This window comes from Neofelis nebulosa, chromosome 14 (genome assembly GCF_028018385.1).
Source record: "Neofelis nebulosa isolate mNeoNeb1 chromosome 14, mNeoNeb1.pri, whole genome shotgun sequence".
Taxonomy (NCBI): domain Eukaryota; kingdom Metazoa; phylum Chordata; class Mammalia; order Carnivora; family Felidae; genus Neofelis; species Neofelis nebulosa.
The window spans coordinates 66,474,511-66,495,361 of NC_080795.1; the positions used below are offsets into that span (position 1 = coordinate 66,474,511).

At 46.7% G+C, this 20,851-nt stretch overlaps 1 protein-coding gene, 1 long non-coding RNA gene and 1 other non-coding gene across 14 annotated transcripts in view; 1 reads left to right on the forward strand and 2 right to left on the reverse strand.

The window, feature by feature from the left end:
* TBC1D31 (TBC1 domain family member 31) overlaps positions 1-7,636 on the forward strand; it is a 97,626-nt gene extending 89,990 nt beyond the window's left edge. For 6 of the 8 annotated variants that reach the window (XM_058698982.1, XM_058698983.1, XM_058698976.1 and 3 more), the window contains 2 exons: positions 4,312-4,404; positions 7,288-7,636. In XM_058698982.1, the coding sequence (XP_058554965.1) occupies positions 4,312-4,404; positions 7,288-7,421 (227 nt within the window). In that variant the 3' untranslated portion in view covers positions 7,422-7,636. The other 2 variants (XM_058698977.1, XM_058698980.1) reach the window with 2 other exon arrangements.
* Positions 575-16,950, reverse strand: LOC131494565 (uncharacterized). Of its 5 annotated transcripts, none has more exons than XR_009253454.1 (5): positions 16,515-16,950; positions 15,598-15,903; positions 15,127-15,246; positions 14,176-14,335; positions 7,325-7,433 (listed from the first exon to the last, which is right to left on the reverse strand). It is a non-coding gene; the product is annotated as an uncharacterized LOC131494565 (long non-coding RNA). The 5 variants fall into 5 exon arrangements; XR_009253453.1 differs by having other exon boundaries at positions 16,511-16,950; XR_009253452.1 differs by lacking the exons at positions 7,325-7,433; positions 16,515-16,950 and adding an exon at positions 575-892 and having other exon boundaries at positions 15,598-16,046.
* Positions 13,249-13,321, reverse strand: TRNAM-CAU (transfer RNA methionine (anticodon CAU)). The gene has a single exon. It is a non-coding gene; the product is annotated as a tRNA-Met (tRNA).
* Positions 16,951-20,851: the final 3,901 nt, after the last annotated feature.

A 20,851-nucleotide genomic window follows, 5' to 3' on the forward strand; every position in this document is an offset into this window, starting at 1 on the left:
CCACCATGCTACCTAACTTTTTTTGAACTTTCCTAAATTTCACCAACGAGAGACCATTTGGTTAAGAATCATCCATCTTTCAAAAGGCAAATGTGTAAGGATTTGTCATTTTCTTAATCAGGGTGTATAAATGAAATCAGTCATTTGATCTTAACACTGGAAGATAATCAGCTGTAATTAGGAAAATGGCATTTTGATTGGAGGCGCTCAGCATTGGTTTGTCACTCGGGGCCTAGAATAGAGGAGTATGCGGTAGGAACCAGATAAGAGTGTGCCAGTGACGGGTCATTTATTTCAATTTTTTGCTTAGTGTCAAATCTTTATTAGCAGTGGGAGAGGAAATTCTTATTATTTTCTAGAAAACAGAACCTTCTGGACAATGTGAATGGCCCTTGCTACCCCTAAAATCCCAGGTCCATAAACTTACATTGTAGCTGAATAGTCACGTCCTGTAAAACAGTATTAGTCCAGAGTTGTATTTTTTTATTTTTATTTTTTTTTAGTCCAGAGTTTTAAATGGGCAAAAGATACGAATTTACAGTTCTCCAAAGAAGATACACATGACTACAATACACACATGAAAAGCTGTTTAACTTCATTAGTCATCAGGGAAATACAAACCAAAACCACATGAGGAAAACATTTTTTAAATACAAAAACACAGTGAGATACTATTTCACACCCACTAGCATGACCGTAATTAGACAATAATAACACGTGCTGACGAGGGTCAGAGAACAATTGGAACAGTGCTAGAGGGGATGTAACGTGGTGTACTTTGGGAGACAGTCTGGCAGCTTCTCGGAGGGGTAAGTGTAGGGTAGCTTTGTGATCGGCAGTTCCATTCGTAGGCATGTGCCCGGGAGATTCGGAAACACGTCCACACAAAAACCTGTACGTGAATGTGCATAGCATCATTATTCATAATAGCCAAAAAGTATAAACAACCTGGATATCCATCAGACCAGGAATCAGCCAACAGAATATAGTATATCCATACGATGGAAACTTGAATAGCAATAAAAATGTGGGTGAATCTTAAAAACCTTATGCTAAGTTTAAGGAGCCAGACACGAAAGTACACATATCCTATGATTTTATTCATGTGAAATGTTTAGAACAGGCAGATCCATAGAGGCAGAAACTCGACTGGTGGTTTCAGGGGGATCGGGAGGGTGACCACAAATGGCTGCGAGGAGTTGGGATGATGAAAATGTTCTAGATCAGTGGTGATGGTTGTACAACTCTGGGAATATACTGAGAACGCTGAATCGTACACTTCACCAGGATCAATTTTCTGGTATGTGGATTATATGTCAGTGAACCGTTATTTTAAAAAAAAGACGTTAGTAAGTGCTGTTCCCAGGTGGTAACAGGTGGGGCCGTTTGACCAGGTTTTAAATTACTGGGCCTTTAAAAAGAGGACAGGCCATGGGGCGCCTGGGTGGCGCAGTCGGTTAAGCGTCCGACTTCAGCCAGGTCACGATCTCGCGGTCCGTGAGTTCGAGCCCCGCGTCAGGCTCTGGGCTGATGGCTCGGAGCCTGGAGCCTGTTTCCGATTCTGTGTCTCCCTCTCTCTCTGCCCCTCCCCCGTTCATGCTCTGTCTCTCTCTGTCCCAAAAAAATAAAATTTAAAAAAAAAAAAAAAAAAAAAACGTTGAAAAAAAGAAAAAAATAAAAAGAGGACAGGCCTGGTGCCACAGGAACACACTCAGAGGGAGGGTTTCACCGTGTGGCGCAAGACCCCGGCCCGGGCGGCAGGCGCACTGGGTCCTAGTCCCAGCTTTATGGTCCGTGAAACTTGGCCGGAGTCACTAAGCTGTAGACCTCGGGGCAGTTTATTTAGCCACTTGTGTTTCTTCATTTGGATTTGTTCAGAAATGTTGACTGGTCTTCACTTTGCTCATTTGTAAAATGAGAACGTAGAGACCGGGTGATGTTCCATTTTGTTATGGCTCTAGCATGGCGGTACACCATTGTCTATGGCAAAACCATGTACGGTCCGTAGGCCCCTCTGAGAATCTTCCCAGGAACATGCGCACACACACACAGAGTGTTTTCCCTTATAATTTTTGTGGGTTCACCAACCAAAGCCTCCATGAACTCCACTCATACATGATAGAACATGTTGGATGCAATTAATCCATGGGAGAAAGTTGCCCGTGGTGGTGACAGACCAGCTGGAGCAGAGTAGTTATTGAGACCACTGAAGAAGACAGGGACCATCAGTGCCAGGCTCAGGAATCGGGCCACATCCTGTTTGCCAAGCTGGCTACACAGCAGAATGACCTGGAAACACTAGTGTAGGGCTTACCTCCTGGGGAAGGAACTTGGTGCGCAGGGTTACGAAAAGGAAGGAACTGTAGTACGTACCTTTTATTCCTTTTGGATTTTGTGATACTCATAATACAAATTCAGTACATAAATACTGATTTAAACTAATATGAATCACCTTTGGGGCTTTAAAATATATTACATTAAGTGAAGAAAAATAATAAATTGTGGTACAAAAAGTACATGAAAGGAACTTTTTGGCTTTTTACTTTATGCATTCAAATTTGTTACAATTAGCTTTTTTTTTCTTTTTTTCTTTTTGGTAAATTACAGATTAAAAAAATACATACTCAGGACCTCACCTACAGTGATTGAATTAGGGAGAATTGGGATAGAAGCTAGAAAGCTGGATTTTTGTTGTACAATTTCATAGGTGAGTCTGCTCAGCAGTGTGTGAAACATGGCTGTAGGCAGAGGGGACCATTCGGCACTGGAACAGGTACCTCGTGTTTACACCGTGGCCCTTTGTGAAGGGGACGTAAACAGCCACGGGCACCATGGGTTTTAGACGGATGCGAGACAAGGCACAGTGGGGTCTCAGACTTGGAAGGATCTGGAGAACCAGGGCCTGCCGTGTGAATCCTCTCTGCGACACTACAGTAGCGAATAGTGCGTATCTAGCTTATGCCAGAATATTACAGAGCTGGCGAGCTCACTACCTGATTCTATTTCTGCCAGTATTTTATTTAAAAGCTATGTCTTCCTTCTGTAAAGTTGAATAGGGTTTTGTGTGTGTGTGTGTGTGTGTGTGTGTTTTAGTAAATTCTCTCATTAGAAACCATTCTCTGGAGCAAATGCAGATTATATCTATTACCTCTGCCACATGACAGCCCTTCAGATATTTTGAAGACGAGGCTTACATTCCATTTCCCCACACCAGTTCAAATTAGTCATTTGATAATTAGCCCCAAATAGTCTTAATGACTCATTGAACCATTAGCTAAAGCCCTTGAGACCAGGTAAAAGGCAGGCATCTTAATGAGTCAGTGTAACTCCAGTGGGCCTGACTCCTGGAGGCTTGGACCCTAGTAATGGGAGAAGAAAGGAAGGAACAGTCATGACTCTTGTGAGGATGAAAAATCAAAAAAAGACCTTGGTGTCTTACTGGATGAAAGGCTGTAGGAGTTGGAGAACAGAGAAGACACAGCTGAGGGGCAAGTATAACTTTTGAGATGAGAGTGATTCAGACCAGGGGAGGCCCCAGGTCGGTTCTGGAACACTGCTGTGCCAGCTGCTCCAGAAGGTCTCAGGGGCGCCTGCCTCTCGCAGCTTCTCGTTTGCTCTCTGCTGCTGAGATTAGGACCCGCGTGCGGGAAGCCGCCAGAGGTGGGCTCCCCGTAGTCCTCGGGGAGGGCTTGCTCATCACAGTTCATGATCTTTTCCAAGAAATGTTTGGGATTTCTGTCCTAACGTCGCTACTTTTGAATTCTTTGTTGGCTTTTTGTTTTAGCTAAAGGTGGTTTTTTTTTTTTTAATGTATTTATTTTGAGAGAGTGGGGGAGGGGCAGAGGGAGAATCCCAAGCAGGCCCTGTGCAAGCAGAGCCCAACAGGGGCTCGAGCCCACAACCCGCGAGATCGTGACTGGAGCTGAAATCAAGCGTCGGACGCTTAACAGACTGAGCCACCCAGGTGCCCCTTGGGGACATATTTTAAAAACACCTTTAGCTAGCGGCGCCTAGCTGCCCTGCCAGTGGGATTCTCTCTCTCTCTCTCTTCCTCTGCCCCTCTCCTGCTTAAGTGCTCTCTCCCTCTCTCAAGAATAAATCAATTAAAAATAAATAAATAAAATACGTCAACAGAACTTCAGCTCTTCACTGCACTTACCCTGCCTCCAGAATGGTGATGGCGCTCCTCTCGATAGAAACATTAGGGGCTTTCATCCTTGGCAGTTGTAATTTCCTAGGGACGGTTTGCAATTACGAAAGGCTTCCTACTCGCTCCCACATGTCTTCTCTATCTCCTCACTGCTGTGACAGTGCCCAGATGCCAAAGTGGACAGGCTGCCTCAGGCTATGTGCCTAGAACCTCACAATTAAAGGACAGTTCTGAAGTGGATTCCTCAACACACAGTAAGTTGATAAGCAATAAATATTTCTTCTATCATTTATCATTCATTCACTTATTTGTTTAAAGTTTTATTATTTGAGAGAGAGAGAGAGATCACATGAGCTGGGAAGGGTCAGAGAGAAAGGGAGAGAGAATCCCAAGCAGCCTCCTTGCTGTCAGCACAGAGCCCAACTCGGGGCTCGATCTCGTGAACCGTGACTTCATGACCTGAGCTGAGATCAAGAGTTGGACACCCAGCCTACTGGGCCACCCAGGTGCCCCTCTTCTGCCATTTAAAATTTAGCATTAATTTAAGCAAGATTGTGGCTTGAATTATATTTACAGCATATTGACGCCATCTTCCCAGGGCATGGATCATGGCAATCCTGAAATGGAGGGAGCAAAATTCTCAAATTTCTAATGGGGAGTTAAAAAGAGATCAGACCGAAACCAAGTCAGGAGCGTTTGCCAGATATCGATGCGATTTCATTAGCACCGGAATGAATTTCATTGTCCAGAAACGGTTGCGGGCTGCTACAGAAGTCTGTTACTCACTACATTAATGACATTCGTAACTGTTTTTTACATCCTTCTGGAAAGAAAAGCTGAGCGTTAGTTTTCAAAGCTATTACGTATTTGAAATTTTCTGACTCTCTTCTTCTGGGCTGGGCTCCATCCAGCAGCCACTGAAAATGTGTGTTTGCTCTCGGCACCGTGATGGACCGCTGAGGCCACTGGTGTTGGAACTGCTGGAGACCATTGGCTTCATGCTGATGAGCTGAACTCTTTTGTTGAGAGCAAGTGAGAAGAGGAGCAGGGGAAGGGCAGAGAGAGAGGGAGAGAGAGCATCCCAAGCAGGCTCTGCACCGTCAGCACAGATCCCAATATGGGGCTCAAACTCCTGAACTGTGAGATCATGACCTGAGCGGAAGTCAAGAGTCACCCAGGCGCCCTGATTAGCCAACCTTTGATCCCTCCACTTGATCCACTGAAGTTTTTATGTTTGGAAGGGACAGGGTGGGTCAGAAGTATGGTCATTAACTCATAAAGGAGCTGACAGTTTTCCCAATAAAGTATTTGATTTCTTTTTAAAATGGGGGAAGGAACAAGAAACCCTGTTAGACTTTGATTTCCACCGACTTTTTCAATAAAACTGTCATATAGAAGAAGCAGAATTTAACAAGATCTTTTGAGTTCTTTTAGAAGAACAGATTTTTAGGGGCACCTGAGTGGTTCAGTCGGTTGGGCGTCCGACTTTGGTTCAGGTCACAATCTTGCAGTCTGTGAGTTCGAGCCCTGTGTTGGGCTCTGTGCTGACAGTTCAGAGCCTGGAGCCTGCTTTGGATTCTGTGTCTCCCTCTCTCTCTGCCCTTCCCTCACTCACGCTCTGTGTCTCTCTCTCTGTGTCTCTCAAAAATAAACATTAAAAAAAAAAGAACAGATTTTTATACAGTGCCCTCTAAAGACAAACAAGCTTTATAAGAAATATACCTAATAAATAACAAGTCATGAGACTCTAGTACTGTATATCTTTGTTAACTCATACTTTACATGTATCTGTAAATTCTGTGTCAGAATATGAATTAAACCAAAAGCCATGCATCAGTCAAATGAAAGTACACGAGATTCTCAACTGTTCTCTATGCTGACATGTCAGAACTTAAATTTTTAGTTAGATAATTCTAAATTAGAAAATCAAGTTCAAGACATTTGGTTAGTTTAGGTTATTTAGCAGCAAAATAAGACCATAAACATTGTATTCCTTTGGAGGAAAATATAGTTTTCTGGAATTGGAGCTGACTGAATATGTAACTACATTTAAGAGAAGTGGATTTTTTTTTTTTTTGAGTTTATTTATTTTGAGAGCGAGAGCATGCATGTGGGGGAGGGTCAGAGAGAGAGGGAGAGAGAGAATCCCAAGCAGGCTCCACACTGTCAGCGCAGAGCACACGTGGGACTCAAACCCATGAACCATGGGATCATGACCTGAGCCGAAGTCAGACACTTAACCCACCGTGCCACCCAGGTGCCCTGAGAGAAGTGTATTTTTAAGGGGCTTTTTTTTTTCTTCAGATTCCAGTGTTTACTAGCCACCCCCCCCCCCGCCCCCAACTCAGTATGAAATGGCTGTTACACTTGGTTAGACACACTGTAATATTTTAATTTGACTCTCCCTGTGTTGGCCACTATTAAAACCATTTGATTTATTTGTATTTAGTCATTGGGAAAGTAGTCTTGGTATACATTTCTAAATATTAATTTTGGCAACTCAGAATGCTTTGTTTCAATACCATTAAGCATCATAGTGAGGAAACTTACTGTTGCAAAGAACTCACTCATCCTCTCTTGGACAAGATTTGTTCCTAATTTAAAAGATTGACGGGGTGCCTGGGTGGTTCGGTCGGTTAAGCATCCAACTTCGGCTCAGGTTTAAGCCCCGCGTCGGGCTCTGTGCTGACGGCCCAGAGCCTGGAACCTGCTTGGGATTCTGTGTCTCCCTCTCGCTGTCCCTCCCCCGCTCTCTCTCTGTCTCTCTCAAAAATAAAATTATTTATATTATTAAATAATTAAAATATATTTAATTAAAAATTTAAAAAATTAAAAAAATTATTTTTAATAAATAAAGATTGTCTATCTCCCCCAAATAAAAAACAAGTGGTAAATAACCAAAAGTAGATGAGTTCTCTTTCTCTGATAACATTCATTCAATTCAACAAATAAATACTTGGCTTGTAAATGAAACAGTATAGGGAACAACACATTAAGCTTTTTGTTAAAGAAATTTGGTTTTTCAAATATCATTTCATTACTGATTTTTTGCAACATGTTTACCTTTAAAATCCATGCTGTATCGTTGCTAATATCAGAACATTAAACTATTGTTATCTTAAAATTTTGTTTTCAAGTTTCTTTAAATCGAAGAAGAGTACAATGGGACACCATGGAACAGGATCTTATGGAGAGAGTGAGAAATCTTCGCCAGAGGCTCACGGCCCAGGCTCGTAACAGATGCCGAACACCTCATCTTTTGGCCACGTAGGAAGCTGGTCACCTTGAGGTGGAGAGAGAGAAACCTACTTGGCAATCAGTGGCACTGATTTTTACATTATTTATTTTATATCCCTACAGAAATCAACTTTTTGTATAGAAAAATGTATGTATAAAAATTATGTGGACTATTTCATTCTGATGCTTTTGGGCTTGTAAATGTCTTCTTGTACTTTTCATAATAATAAAATTTGTGAAGCTATTAAAGCTCGTATTAGGATCTTTCAGGTCATAAGGACCAGCATAAACCTCTAACTTTAGTTGATGAGAGTTTATTTTAAAGATAAACAGAAAAGTAAAGAACAGGAAACCATCTCAACAACTGTCCGACCAGAACTGAGGGGGAAGGCAGCAGGAAATTTAGGGCACCGACAGTGTGCACCACAGCGTGCTGTCCCCCGGCGGCGGGGTCTCCTCTTTGCTGGTGAGCCCACCCTGGGGTCTCCGTCTCTCCTTCTCCGGACAGCACTGGCTGCTCTCTCACTTGGGCCCTGAGCTCCATAACAGGGCTCCTCACAACTTCATCATCTAGGGCAGATTACTTCTGGAACCTTCCCTGAACCATTTCTTTTTCTTTTTTTTAAAGTTTATTCTGAGAGTGCATGTGCGTGCGCAAGTTGGGAGGGGCAGAGGGAGAGGGAACGAGAATCCCAAGGCTCAATCCCACAACCTTGGGATCATAACTTGAGCCAAAATCAAATGCTTAACTGACTGAGCCAGCCAGGTGCCCCCGTGAGCCCCTTTATAAAAGGAAGGTAAAGGGGCACCTGCCCTGCTCAGTTGGTAGAGCATGTGACTCTTAATCTTGGGTTGTGAATTCAAGCCCCATGTTGGATGTAGAGATTACTTAAAATCTTAAAAAAAATAAAAGGAAAGATAGAAATAGCTCAGGGACTTGAGGTGAGGATTAAGATAATGTAAAGTTCTGGTATTGTGCTTGACGTGTAGTAAGCATGTTATACGTAATAGTAATTCTTGTTTCTGTGGTCATAAAGCCTAATCTTATAGTAAACCAAATACTTCAGTAAGCAAAATGCTCTCTTGGCTAATAGGCAAAGTCCTGAGGCAAGGCATTGGTTTCCCAAGAGCACTTTCTTCAGTCTACTTTTTTGTTCATTTGCAGGTCGTCACAAACGTGCCTTCAAGGGCCAGGCTGGTATGTGTTTGGCAACAGGGAAGTCACAGAATATAAAATGTATAATGATGGGAACTTGGGTGAACTAGAAATTGCTTGGTCACTTAAAAGCATTCAAATTCTAAAATATTCCCAATCCTGGGGCGCCTGGGTGGCTCAGTCATTAAGCGTCTGACTTTGGCTCAGATCATGATCTCACAGTTTTGAGTTTGAGCCCCTCATCAGGCCCTGTGCTGACAAGCCCAGAGCCTGGAGCCTGCTGCAGATTCTGTGTCTCCCTCTCTCTACCCCGCCCCTGTTTGTGCTGTCTCTCTGTCTGTCTCTCTCTCTCTCTCTCAAAAATAAACATTAAGAAATAAATTTTTAAATATTCCTGATCCTGCCAGCCAGAATCAGCTGTATAAGGCCCATTTTTACCTCTACTTCAGGTCCCCTTCTGTGAAAACTTAAACCTACTCAGACTGGTTTTGCAACTACCCACATCTCTTTTATAGTATTACAGTATTTCATTTAAAAAAAGCTTCCCTTTATCCAGTGAAAGTGAGTTATGCATACTAACACCCAAATGAAGTTCTTATCACATTCTTAATTTTCTCTGAATCTACAGTTCTCCCAGTAATACTCTTTTTTTTTTTTTTTTTAAGAGTGTGTTTCTTGGTCTTTTATTTAGTATTTTATTTTATTTTATTTTATTTTTTATTTATTTATTTATTTTTTTTTTAATATATGAAATTTACTGTCAAATTGGTTTCCATACAACACCCAGTGCTCATCCCAAAAGGTGCCCTCCTCAATACCCATCACCCACCCTGCCCTCCCTCCCACCCTCCCAGTAATACTCTTGCTAACATCACTGCCTTAGCAGATTTCAGATATTTGCTTGACTCTCCGGTCATATGTGCTTGGTTGGCATTTCAAAGGCTATCACACTTCATAAAATACATAAACACATTTCTGATTATCCCTTTCTGCTTCTTGGCATAGCTTCAACTTACCCCCAGATTCTTTATAATGTAAATTCTCTGGGAATTGAATAAAGGTTGAGCTTAGCAAAAATTCTTCCCACTCCTGGTATCTTCTCTCTGGCACTCCCTTGAATCCTTGAATTTGTGAAAGCAGAGCAGTTTCTAAAGGCCTTTTCATATTTATTACATTCATAAGGTTTCTCTCTGGTGTAAATGGTTCAGTGTCGGATAAATTCGGGGCTTCAGCTAAATTCTCCACATAGGCTACACTTAAGCACTTCTCTGCAGTATGAATTCAGTGGTGTTAAATAAATTAACCCGTTTAACGTTTATTACATTCATATGGTTCTTGTCTAGTATGAGCTCGCTGATGTTGAGCAAGACTTGAGCATTTGCAAAAGGCCCTTGCACAGTCACCACCGCCCCCGACCGTCACAGCAGCAAGAGCCGCTACAAAGACTGCGAGAAGGTTGATTTATTAGTAGGAGTGCATCCGGCACAGCTTCTGGAGTTACTATCTGGACCCAGTTAGGAGACCCACGGCATGCTGATCTTAACAGGAAAACTTTAAGATACAATGAGTTATTAAACTATAAGCGAGTAGCTAACTTAAAGACGTACAGATGTAAAGGGTACCCAGGACCGAGGGAGAGTAAATGAAGGACTAACTCGGAAAGGAGGCTCCTCTTACTCCCTGGAGTGTTGTTGGCAGGGTGGGGTGCCCCGTCCTGCACTGTGCATGTTGAGAGGGCCACAGGAAACCACCCTCTGGGACACAGCAAACCGAGGCTGTAAGGCAAGTGCCGAGAGTGTGTCAGGGGCCGCTTTCTGGCTCCAGACCTGGAACAGGCCCTCTCCGTGTTGGGAGGATTGTGGCAAAGTGGTCATCGGGCCGAGGCCCTGGAGTCACTGGGAGATTGTGCATTCAGGGCACACGGCTGCGGCAGAGTACCCTGGCCATTCCCACACACTCTCACTGGTTATGAGAAGCGGGGCAAGAATAAGCACAGCACCTGGGAACTAAGAGGAGGCCCATTCCTCCTGCCACTTCCTCCAGCACCCCCTGCCGACAGCTTGCTGTCCTGCACACCATAGAAGGGCTGGAATCCAGGGGGTTATTGCAGGGCAGGTAAGGAAGGGTGACGCTGGAGCTGAGAATATACAGGTAACTGGCATTCCCATCAATTAAAAGTGGTTCTCACACTTTACTTCATTGGTTGACAGCAATGTGGACTCAATGTTTGCCTTTTTTAAATCAAATTAAGATGCCAGAGTTTGCCTGGCATGATGTGGATGGCAGAATCCAAAAGCTCAGGAAGGCAGGAATGTAGGAGTGGATTTATTACATACGAACTTCTGGCTCACTGCCCAACCACATGCTCAGCCCCAAAGACGCTCCCTTCGTTAAGGCACCGAGTGAAGGGAGTATCTGTGAACTTGAAAAGCTCTGGGGTGGCATTCTGTGGGTGATGGGGGAGGGTGAGAGATGCCATTGTTGATATGCCCCCTGATTTCAGTGCAGGTGACGTGACGGGATTCCGTAGTAGCAGAGGCTAAGTGGCGGCATTCAGCTACCAGAGACAACCATTTAGAGCAGTGGGCAGCACAGAAGCTGCAGTAGTAGTGGATTTGGGCTCTTGGTAATGGATTCCCTTGTCCCTAAGAAGGAAATAGTTGCGGGGCACCTGGGTGGCTCAGTCGGGAAGCCCCCGACTTCAGCTCTGGTCATGATCTCTCAGTTCGTGAGTTCGAGCCTGCATCGGGCTCTGTGCTGACAGCTCAGAGCCTGGAGCCTGCTTTGGATTCTGTGTCTCCCTCTCTGTCTGCCCCTTCCCCTTCATTCTCTCTCTCTCTCTCTTTCTCTTTCTCTCTCTCAAAAATAAATAAACATCGGGCACCTAGGTGGCTCAGTAAGTTAAACGCCTGACTTCGGCTCAGGTCATGATCTCCAGGTTCATGAGTTGGAGGCCCGCATCGGGCTCTGTGCTGACAGCTCAGAGGCTCTGTGCTGATGGGCCTGGAGCCTGCTTTGGATTCTGTGTCTCCCTCTCTCTCTGTTCCTCCCCCACTCACATTCCGTCCCTCCCCCCACTCACACTCTGTCTCTTTCTCAAACACTAAAAACAAAAACCAAAAAAAAGAATGAAATAGTTGCCAAAGAAGAATGAAATAGTTGCCAGCCTACTAAAATGTTGCTTGCTTGATATATGTAACAGGGAAACTTCAGATCTGGTGTCTGAAAACCTGACTTGAGCCGTCACAGTGGAGACCCATGCCTGTCACCCTTTCTAGACCTACACTCATTTCCAGATCCAAAGCCATCTGACTGAAGGGGGGTGGGGCAGGTCCCCTTGAGGAAGGGTCCTGCAGGAGTGAGGGCCACATATTATGCTATAAATAATCCCCCAAGCTTTTCCAAAGGGGCCTGTTGCCATTTACTTGAAGGATTGGTAGTAGGGAAAAGAAAGCACCCAGCCCTTTCAGGGGTCCCTAGACATTGGCTCTAAATTGACACCAATTCCTGTGTCCACCAAAGTTAGTGCTAATGGTGGCAGGTGATGGGGTCTTGGGACAAGTCTTGAATCCCAGCGGAGGCAGTAGGGCCATGAAGCCAACTGTGGTTCTTTTCTGAGTACCTGAATGCATACTCGGAATAAACACATTCTACAAATGGCAGAATCTCCGCAGTGGCACTACGACTCGCTGACCAAGGGTCCTTACGGTAAAAAGAGCTAAGTGAAAGCCTCTGGAAGGTGCTTCCTCTCAGGATAGTAAACCAAAAGTATTATCGCATCCCTGATAGGAGAAATTGCAGAGGTTAGTGCCGCCGTCAAAAACTTGAAAGGTGAAGGGGAGATACCAGCTATCACATCTCCATCTAAGCGGCTATTTGACCTGTGCGGCACGACAGAGTTATCAGAAACTTAGCTGGTGACGGCTGCAATGGTAGCACGTGTTTCGGACGCAGTTGCAACACGGCCCCCGTCCCGCCACGCCGCCGCAGCGGCCACCGGCACCAACTCCCTAAGACCCCTCTCCCTCCCCTCTCGGGCGCTGCCCCCTCCCAGCTCCGCAGCCCACACTGCACGGCGGTGCTCGGTGCCCCGCGCAGCCTGGCCAGCTCGCAGGCCCACCCTTCCCTGCTGTCGAGCGAAAAGGACCAGCCCCCTCCCAGGACCACCTGTTCCGGCACCTCCCCGAGCGAGCCTTGCGCCCGCGGCTCCCGCAGCGCGCTGCTGGACCCCGAGCACCGGTGCCGCCGAACCCCAGACCGTGAGCCCCGCCGGCGACTGCGGGTGCTCCGGGGCCAGGACAGGAGGACGGGGGAGAGTGGCACGGCAGGGACGCTGCCTCCGGGCCCCCCCCCCCCCCGCCGCCGCGCGGGGGGGGGGGGGGGGGGGGCGGAGGGGCGCGGTTCTTTCTCGAGGGCTTAACGAGGTCTCGGCCCACCCGGCGCGGACCAGTCTACTAGTGTGTCCCCGGGTCATCGTGCCTCCGCCTTCCCGTCCTCAGTCCCGGACCCGAACAGAGAAGGGAGGCTTTGCGCTAAACGCAGCGTCCCTGCGCCGGTACTTCGGGAGGCAAGACCGAGCCTAAGGACACACTGGAGACCTCTTTGCGGAAAAGAGCGGACGTCGGGGGGTCTTTCTGTCCTCAGACAAGCAAATAAAACCCTTCGTGCTGGCAGGAGTGGAGACGGGAAGAGAACAAAAGTATTGTGCCCCGTGTGAGGATCGAACTCACGACCTTCAGATTATGAGACTGACGCGCTACCTACTGCGCTAACGAGGCACCTACAGGCTGCTTGCAGCCGTAGAATAATGAGGCTAGTGCGGGGACCGGGCGCGCATGCCCAGAAAGCTGTGGCTTTATTTCTGTCTGCGATGGGTTGTGAGACCCCACAGCCGACGCTGGCGCCAGACCCGCGTCCTTAGCAACCAACCACCGGCGCTGAGTTTTCCTCCGCCTGCTCCACTGTTTGTCAATCAACACTCTGGCTTGCTTGACCCCACTGCGCTGAGTAGTGAGGACACGGAGGAGTGGGATTCTTCCTGCTGCTGTACTACCTTATTTTTGTACAGTGCTTACAAAGTGTTTGCACACTTGTGACAAGTGAAACACTTACTGGGCACCTACTGTATTCCCGGCCCTGTGCTGAGTGCTGCGTTCATAGGGACTCCCAGCCTCAAACTTGGGAGTGGAAGCGCAGATGCATAACGATTTGAAAACACACACTTACAGGCAAGCACACATGCACACCTTTCCGGCCCCACCGCAGATCCCCGATCCAGCCTGCCCAGCCCCTCCCGGCGCCCCAGGATTGCACCGCGGCCCGGAGCTCGCCGGCTGCGCCACTCTTAGAAGCGACAGCAGCTCAGGAAACGACACCTCGCCACAGCCTCAGCTTCTTGGATGTCCCCTCTCTTCCTTTGCCCTCCCCTCCCCCTAACCCTTTACATACTACATACATTGTTAAAGGAAACTATGTCCCTATCATACATGGAAAGCGACTGTTTTTTTTTTAATACACTTTAAAATAAATACATAACTATTAAACTAGTAAATACTTTTCCATGTACCATCTGGCACACTTAACCATTACGGCACACTTAAAATCTGTATATTTCGCTGTATGTGAATTTTACCTTAAGAAACGTAAATTAAGAATGAACTCCAGCCAACGACCGGCGTGCAGAAGGGCTTTGGGGGCATGCACTGACGGCTGGAAGTTTGAAGTGCTTCAAAAACTCAGGCAGTTTGCTGGCGGGCCAACTTCAAGGACAGCGAGGTAGAGAGATTCGAAGTCTGCTGGAGCAGAGGGATGTTAATGTAGATCTAGGTGGTGGGCGTACTGACACTCACTCTACAAGTCTTTCAAGGTTTTCTATTTTTCTGAAACTTGTCATTATAAAATGTTGCGGGAGGAGTTTTTTTTTTTTTTTTTTTTAATCACCCAGAATTTGGGAGATACGGTGGGATGTTAGGGGCGCGAATGGCAAGGTGGGTGTGAGGAGGTGGAGAAAATACTTTCGTCTTCAGACCAGGCACCAGAACTCCTGAGAGTTGGGGGAGAGAGAGTCGGGGGTGGGGTGGGTGGCAGATCTCTGTATTTTGGAGAGAGACCCCTGGAGTGTGGGAGGTCAGGGGAAGGACTGCGAGCGAGCTCCAGGGCAGATGAGGCCGGGGGACAGGGGTGGGCTCTTAAGGGCATCGAGTCTCTTTAGGGGGAGTCGCGGGTGGTGCAGGCAGTCTGAACCCAGGACTCGCGGAGGGGTTCCACCCAGTCCTAGGGGAGTTCCCCACACTCACTGTTGCGGGTGGGAGCCCCACGACTACCCAATCCTCGGGGCAGCTCTACCACCCACGCTCCCTGGGAGTGGGGGGATCCAACACAGGGGCGGTGCTCAAGGTGAGGTCACTGCACATCCCCCTCCCCCCCCCCAACCCGCGGGTGCAGGAGCGCGGAGCCGGGGGCAGAGTGGCTGGAGAGGGAAACCCCCAACACACACCCTCATAGGAACCCTTGTGGGGTCCCTGTCTACCACTGTTACAAACTGAGTCGCTCCTGGGTCCCGCAGGCCAACAGATAAACTCACCCACTGTTTGCCAGGGTTATGCCCTCGGTTTTGTCCTCAAGTCGTGTTAGGACTGCAAGACATCGCAGAGCCCAAGTCCATGAACAGGGAACTGGCCACAGGAATGAGGGTCTTTCCAGGCTGAAAACAAGAACACAGAACGCTCTATGCCTGATATGAAACAGGTGAAGAAAGCAAGGGCAGAACTGGGTGTGGGGTGTGCCGTCGTTACAGTATGAAGTGGGGGTAAGAATATTCATATTTGCTAGTATTTGCACCCTACATCTCTGAACGGATACACAGAAAACTAAGATCAATGATTTTTATGTATTGGGAGTGGGTAGAAATGATGGTTAGAGGCAAGGATAGGATAAAGACTTTTTTTTTTTAAAGTAAACTGTTACTTTTTAACAGTTTTAGATTTATGGAGAAATTAGATAGCAGAGTTCCCATAAAGCCCGCCCCCAGTTGCCCCTATTACCAACCTCTTACGTTAGTGTGGTACTTTGGTTACAGTTAATGAACCAGCATTGATATATTATTGCCTGAAGTCCATCTTGCCTCGGATTTCCTTAGTTTTCCCCAAATGTCCTTTTTCTGTTCCAGGATCCCATGCAGGCTCCCACATCACATTTAATGGTCATGTCTCCTTAGGCTCCTCCTGGCTGTGGCAGTTTCTCAGTCTTGCCTTGTTTTTGGTGGCCTTGACAGTTTTGAGGACTGGTCAGATACTTTATAGATGGTTCCTCAGGGGACTTGTCTGATGTTCTTCTGGGGTGAAGGCTTTTCACTGTATACCTTTGAATAGTTGAAAATAAAATACTTGAAGTGTGTTAATCTATTGCCTATTTAAAATTATAAATCAACAAACCTAAAAGAGACCCAAACTGCAGGAACTAGGAAGGAGGAGGAGGAGAAGGAAGGAGGGAGGGGAAAGGGGGAGAAGGGAAAGAGGAAAGGAAGGCGGGGGAGGGGGGGGGGCGACAAGGTGAAGACGAGGGAAAGGAGGGAGAAAAGGAGGGAGAAAAGAAGGAGGGGAGGGGGGGGGAGGGGGAGGGGGGGAGGAAGGCCTGGGGTGGGGGGCGTGTTTGCACGGGGCACCCAGTCTTGGCCGAGCCAGATAGCCGCGAGGGAGAGCTTTGCCCAACCCTCTCTGCCCTCATCCAGCCGGGCTTCGGTTTGCCTCGCGCCGGAAGGCGAGATAAGGGAGGCGGGGCAGTCCGTTTGGTTCTAGAACTTCTTCGGGCCCTTGGCCGGGGCACAGGGGCGGGGAAAGGGGAGCGGACGCGGGGATGGTCTGGGGGTGCGGCCACTCGATCTTGCTGGGGACACTGCGCCACGACTGCGTGCGGGGAACCAGGCTAGGCCCCTACACAGGGGACCCCACATCATCACCCAAACGTACTTACGGATAGTAGATCGCAGGAGTTGGGCGGGGCGGGGGGAGGAGGTACAAATATTCCACTAAAAAAAGTGTCTCCATCTTTCAAATACTTGTGTCACGAGTTCTCAAAGACTTTTCCGAGCGAGTCCCTGTACTGAGACACACACGTGCTTCCTCCCTGCCTCCACGAGGCCCACGCTCTTGCAGAACCTGGGCAGGCGCCGGGTCCCCACTTGGCACCTCTTGGATGCGACCGGCTGTGTTCTGATTGAGTCCGGAGGAAGCGGTGGTCAGTGTCACCTGCCCACCAGGGTCGCAGACTCAGCCCCCCCCTCCCCAGGCCTGGCTGGTAGTGGGTGACTGATGGCGGAGGCCTGGCAGGACCTCAGGTTGTGCCAGCGCCGGAGGTGGGGGTGGGGGGGAATCCCCAAACAAGCCCTTTCCACCTCCTGGCCTTTAGACGGGCTGTTCTCCAGGCTCGCATGCTTTTCCCACCGTCAAGCACCTTGTGACAGGGACCTCTTCCTTGCCTTTCTTCAGCCAAGCAAAAAGTCACTCCCTCTGCAAAAATCTGATCCCCCTTTCCTTGGTCATCTGCTTCTTCCCCCACTCCCTGCGCCGCTCCCTTGGGTGGATTCTGGCGCTTCTTCCTCCCAGCGAACACTTCTCCCGAGGCGGCGCATTTACTCCGGGAACAACCTGAAGGGGTCAGCACCACCCCTGTTCTGCAGCTACAGGTGCGCAAACTCAAATTCAAGGCGATTAGACGACCGGCTTAAGTTGGAACCGCTGGTAGCAGGGCCCGGGCGGGGGCAGGGCGTCAGACAACGCTGGGCCTCTCTCCCCCCACCCCCAGCAGCAACTGGCGAACGTGTTTCTTCACGTGCGCCCCCTAAAATAAATTGGAAACATTCAGGCACCTCCTTGAAGAATGTTGTTGATGTCTAAACTTTTTCATTATAATTGCAGTCACAAAAGATGTAATTTTCAGTGTATGCAAATTTTCTAAAAATAATACTGTTTTTTAAACATATATCCGGTGAAATCAAAATATCCTATGAATTCCATACAAATAATAAGCTATTTTGTTTTCTTTTTAAGAGGTGGGGTTTTTTTTGTTTTCTTGTTTTTAATTTTAGAGAAAGAAAGAGTGAGGGGAGGAGCAGAAGGAGAGAAAGAGAGAGAAAATCTCCGTGCTCCACACGGAGCACAAGCCCGAGGCGGGTGTCCATCCCACGACCCTGGGATCGTGACCTGAGCTGAAAACTAAGAGTTGGACGCTCAACCCACTAACCACCCGGGTGCACTCTGCCCCCCATAGTCTATTTTAAATATATATGCACAAGCTCCCTTTTAGCGCTAGTTAAGTTTGCATTTATTTCACCTCCCTGCCCCGAACTTCTATTTCCATTTTATTCCCTGCCTCCTAGAGTTTTGACCCCATATAATACATATTCTGATTAATAACTGTAGTCGATCGCCTTAACATGTCTCTCAGCAACAAAAATAGGTACATAAACTGCAATCTTCTTGTTTCTTCATGACCATAAGGCTCTAAGGGCCAAAAATTACTTCTAAATTGACATATTGCTATTTTTATTAGTACTGGTGAATCAAAAAAATATCTAGATTTGAAGAATAATTATTAAATGAAAAAAAATGTAAAACTTAATCCAAAACAAATATCCAAGAGATGGATGCAACATTCTAATCCTCTGTAGTTCATAGAGTGTATGACTATTACTTTTTGCCAGAATAAGATGGGTTTCAACATTAATTTTATTCCTGTTTTTCATATCACAAACAAAAAAAAACCCACCTCTTTTTAAAAAATTAATAAAACAGCTTATTGTTTGTATGGAATCCATACAAACTGTTCACATAAAGAAGGAAAAAAGGTGGAAAGGGTTTCATTTCAGCACTAAAACTCAATTCCTTGAGCATGTTTCAAGTTATAGCCTAAAAAATAGTTCAAAAATCATTTTCATCCATTTAGCAGCTTGGTTGGTCCTCTTTCAGTTTTGAATTGAAAGCCACAATAATTAGTCATTAGAATCTTTAGTTTTCTCAACTTTTTTTTTTTTTTTAATGTTTTTTGTTGACTTTTGAGAGAGAGGGAGACAGAGCATGACTGGGGGAGGGGCAGACAGAGAAACACAATCTGAAGCAGGCTCTGGGCTCTGAGCTGTCAGCACAGAGCCTGATAAGGGGCTCCAAACCATGAACCATGAGATCGTGAGCGGAGCTTAACCAACTGAGCCACCCAGGTGCCCCTAGTTTTCTCAACTTCTAAGTAATGTTGAATCGAACAGTCCCCTTACTGGAGGTGCCAGAGGCTTCCACACCCGTATATTACAACCCTAAAAGTGGAGTCAGAGCAGATGGGAAACAAGCGATGGCCCCTGCCCCCCACCATCCAGCTGATCAATTTTAGGACCTCTTCATATACCCGTGGGTGTACTGACAGGCAACAGAGACTGTTGTAAATCCATTTTACAGAGTGGAAAGTTTGTGTGCTTGAGTGTGTGTGTTTTGAGAGAAGGCCTCAGGGCCAGCTGAACAGGGTAACTTCATGGAAACATATTCAAATTATTGCTCTCCCAGGGCCTGGATGGACCCAGGCAGAGGGGCCACCCGGGAAACCCACGACACAATCCAGGCCCAGGGCGACAAAAGCCCGACCAGGGGATGGCTGTGGAGACTAAGATTAGGGAGCCAGTGGAGACATGTACTCTAGGAACAGCCAAGACTTGGGGTCTGGCTAACTGCCAAGGATAGAGAAAGAAGCCAAGAGGCACTCGAAATTAGGATGAACAATGTCCAGAAAAGTCCTGGTGCCATCAGCAGGCAGGAAAACAAGAAAGAGGGGCCTGTTTAGGGGAACCCAATAGATGCTGATTTTGCATATTTTATATTACACAAATAAGACATGTTCATTATAGACTACATACCTACACACCTACTCTATCAATCTAAAATTGCCTTATTAGTGCTACTTAACGAATTCTTCAAAACTCAATGGCTTAAACGGCAAGCATGTATTTTTCTTTTTTAAAAATATCTTTATTGAAATGTAATTCACACACCATCCAATTCACTACCCATTGTGCTAAATTCAACGATCTTTCTTTCTTTCTTTCTTTCTTTCTTCCAGAGAAAGAGAGTGTGTGCACAAGCGGAAGAGGGGCAGAGTGGGGGGATGGGGGAGACACAGAATCTGAAGCAGGCTCCAGGCTCTGGGCTGTCAGTGCAGAGCTGGATGTGGGGTTCAAACCCACGAACCACGAGATTGTGACCTGAGCTGAAGTCGGATGCTTAACTGACTGAGCCACAGAGGCGCCCCTACGTTATTTTTTTTAATTGTGGCAGAAGATAGATACACCAAATTTACTATTTTAACCATTTTAAGTGAGAAATTCAATGGCACCAGGTACATTTACAATGTCAGGCAACTGTTAGAACTATCAATTTCCAAAACCTTCGTGTCACCCAAATCAGAAACTGTACCCATTAAACAATAACTCCCTCTTTCCCCCACCCTCTTGTTCCCAGTAGCCTCTCATCTAGTCTGAATGGATTTGCCTATTCGAGATAGTTCATGTACATGGAATCATACAATATTTGTCCCTCTGTGTCTGGCTTATTTCACTCAGCATAACATTTTCAAGGTAAGGATGTATTTTTCTTGCTCGCAGGTATGTGGGTTGCTGGGCTTGCTCTAAGGCTGAGGTTGAATTCCGCTCTGCTCATTGTTGTCCCCACCTTCTCCTGACACCAGCCTTTCCCTGGGGGTATATTCTTCTCACTGAAGGTCATGGCAGCCCAAGAGGCCAAGCTATGCCAAGCAAGCACATTTAAGGCCTCTGCTCTGGGTGCTTCCATCAAAATTCCACTGGGCAAACCAAGTCACCTGGCCAAGCTCAGCATCCATGGGATAGGGAAATATACTCAGCTCCCAGCCAGAGAGGCGCAAAACCAGAGCAAGGGAGGGAGTGAAGAGGTGAGAACAATCATCCATTCTGTCACATACATACATACATACATACAGAAGTAAATAAAATCCCTCTTGTCCCATCCTGGCCCCTAATCTGTTCCCTTCCAGAGGGAACCATTGATACCAGTATCCTATTGTTCTGTGACTGACTTTGTTCACTAATAGTAAGCTTGGAAGTCTTTTTCTGCCAATACATATAGATCTTCCTGTTCTTTGTAACCACAGCAGAGAAGAGGGGATCAGGCCGTGCACCCACAAGGGGGAGACTGTATGAGGACACAGGGAGAAGATGGCCACCTACCAGCAGAGGAGAGAGGCCTCAGAGACATACTCTGCCAATACCTTGCTCTCAGACTTGCAGCCTCCAG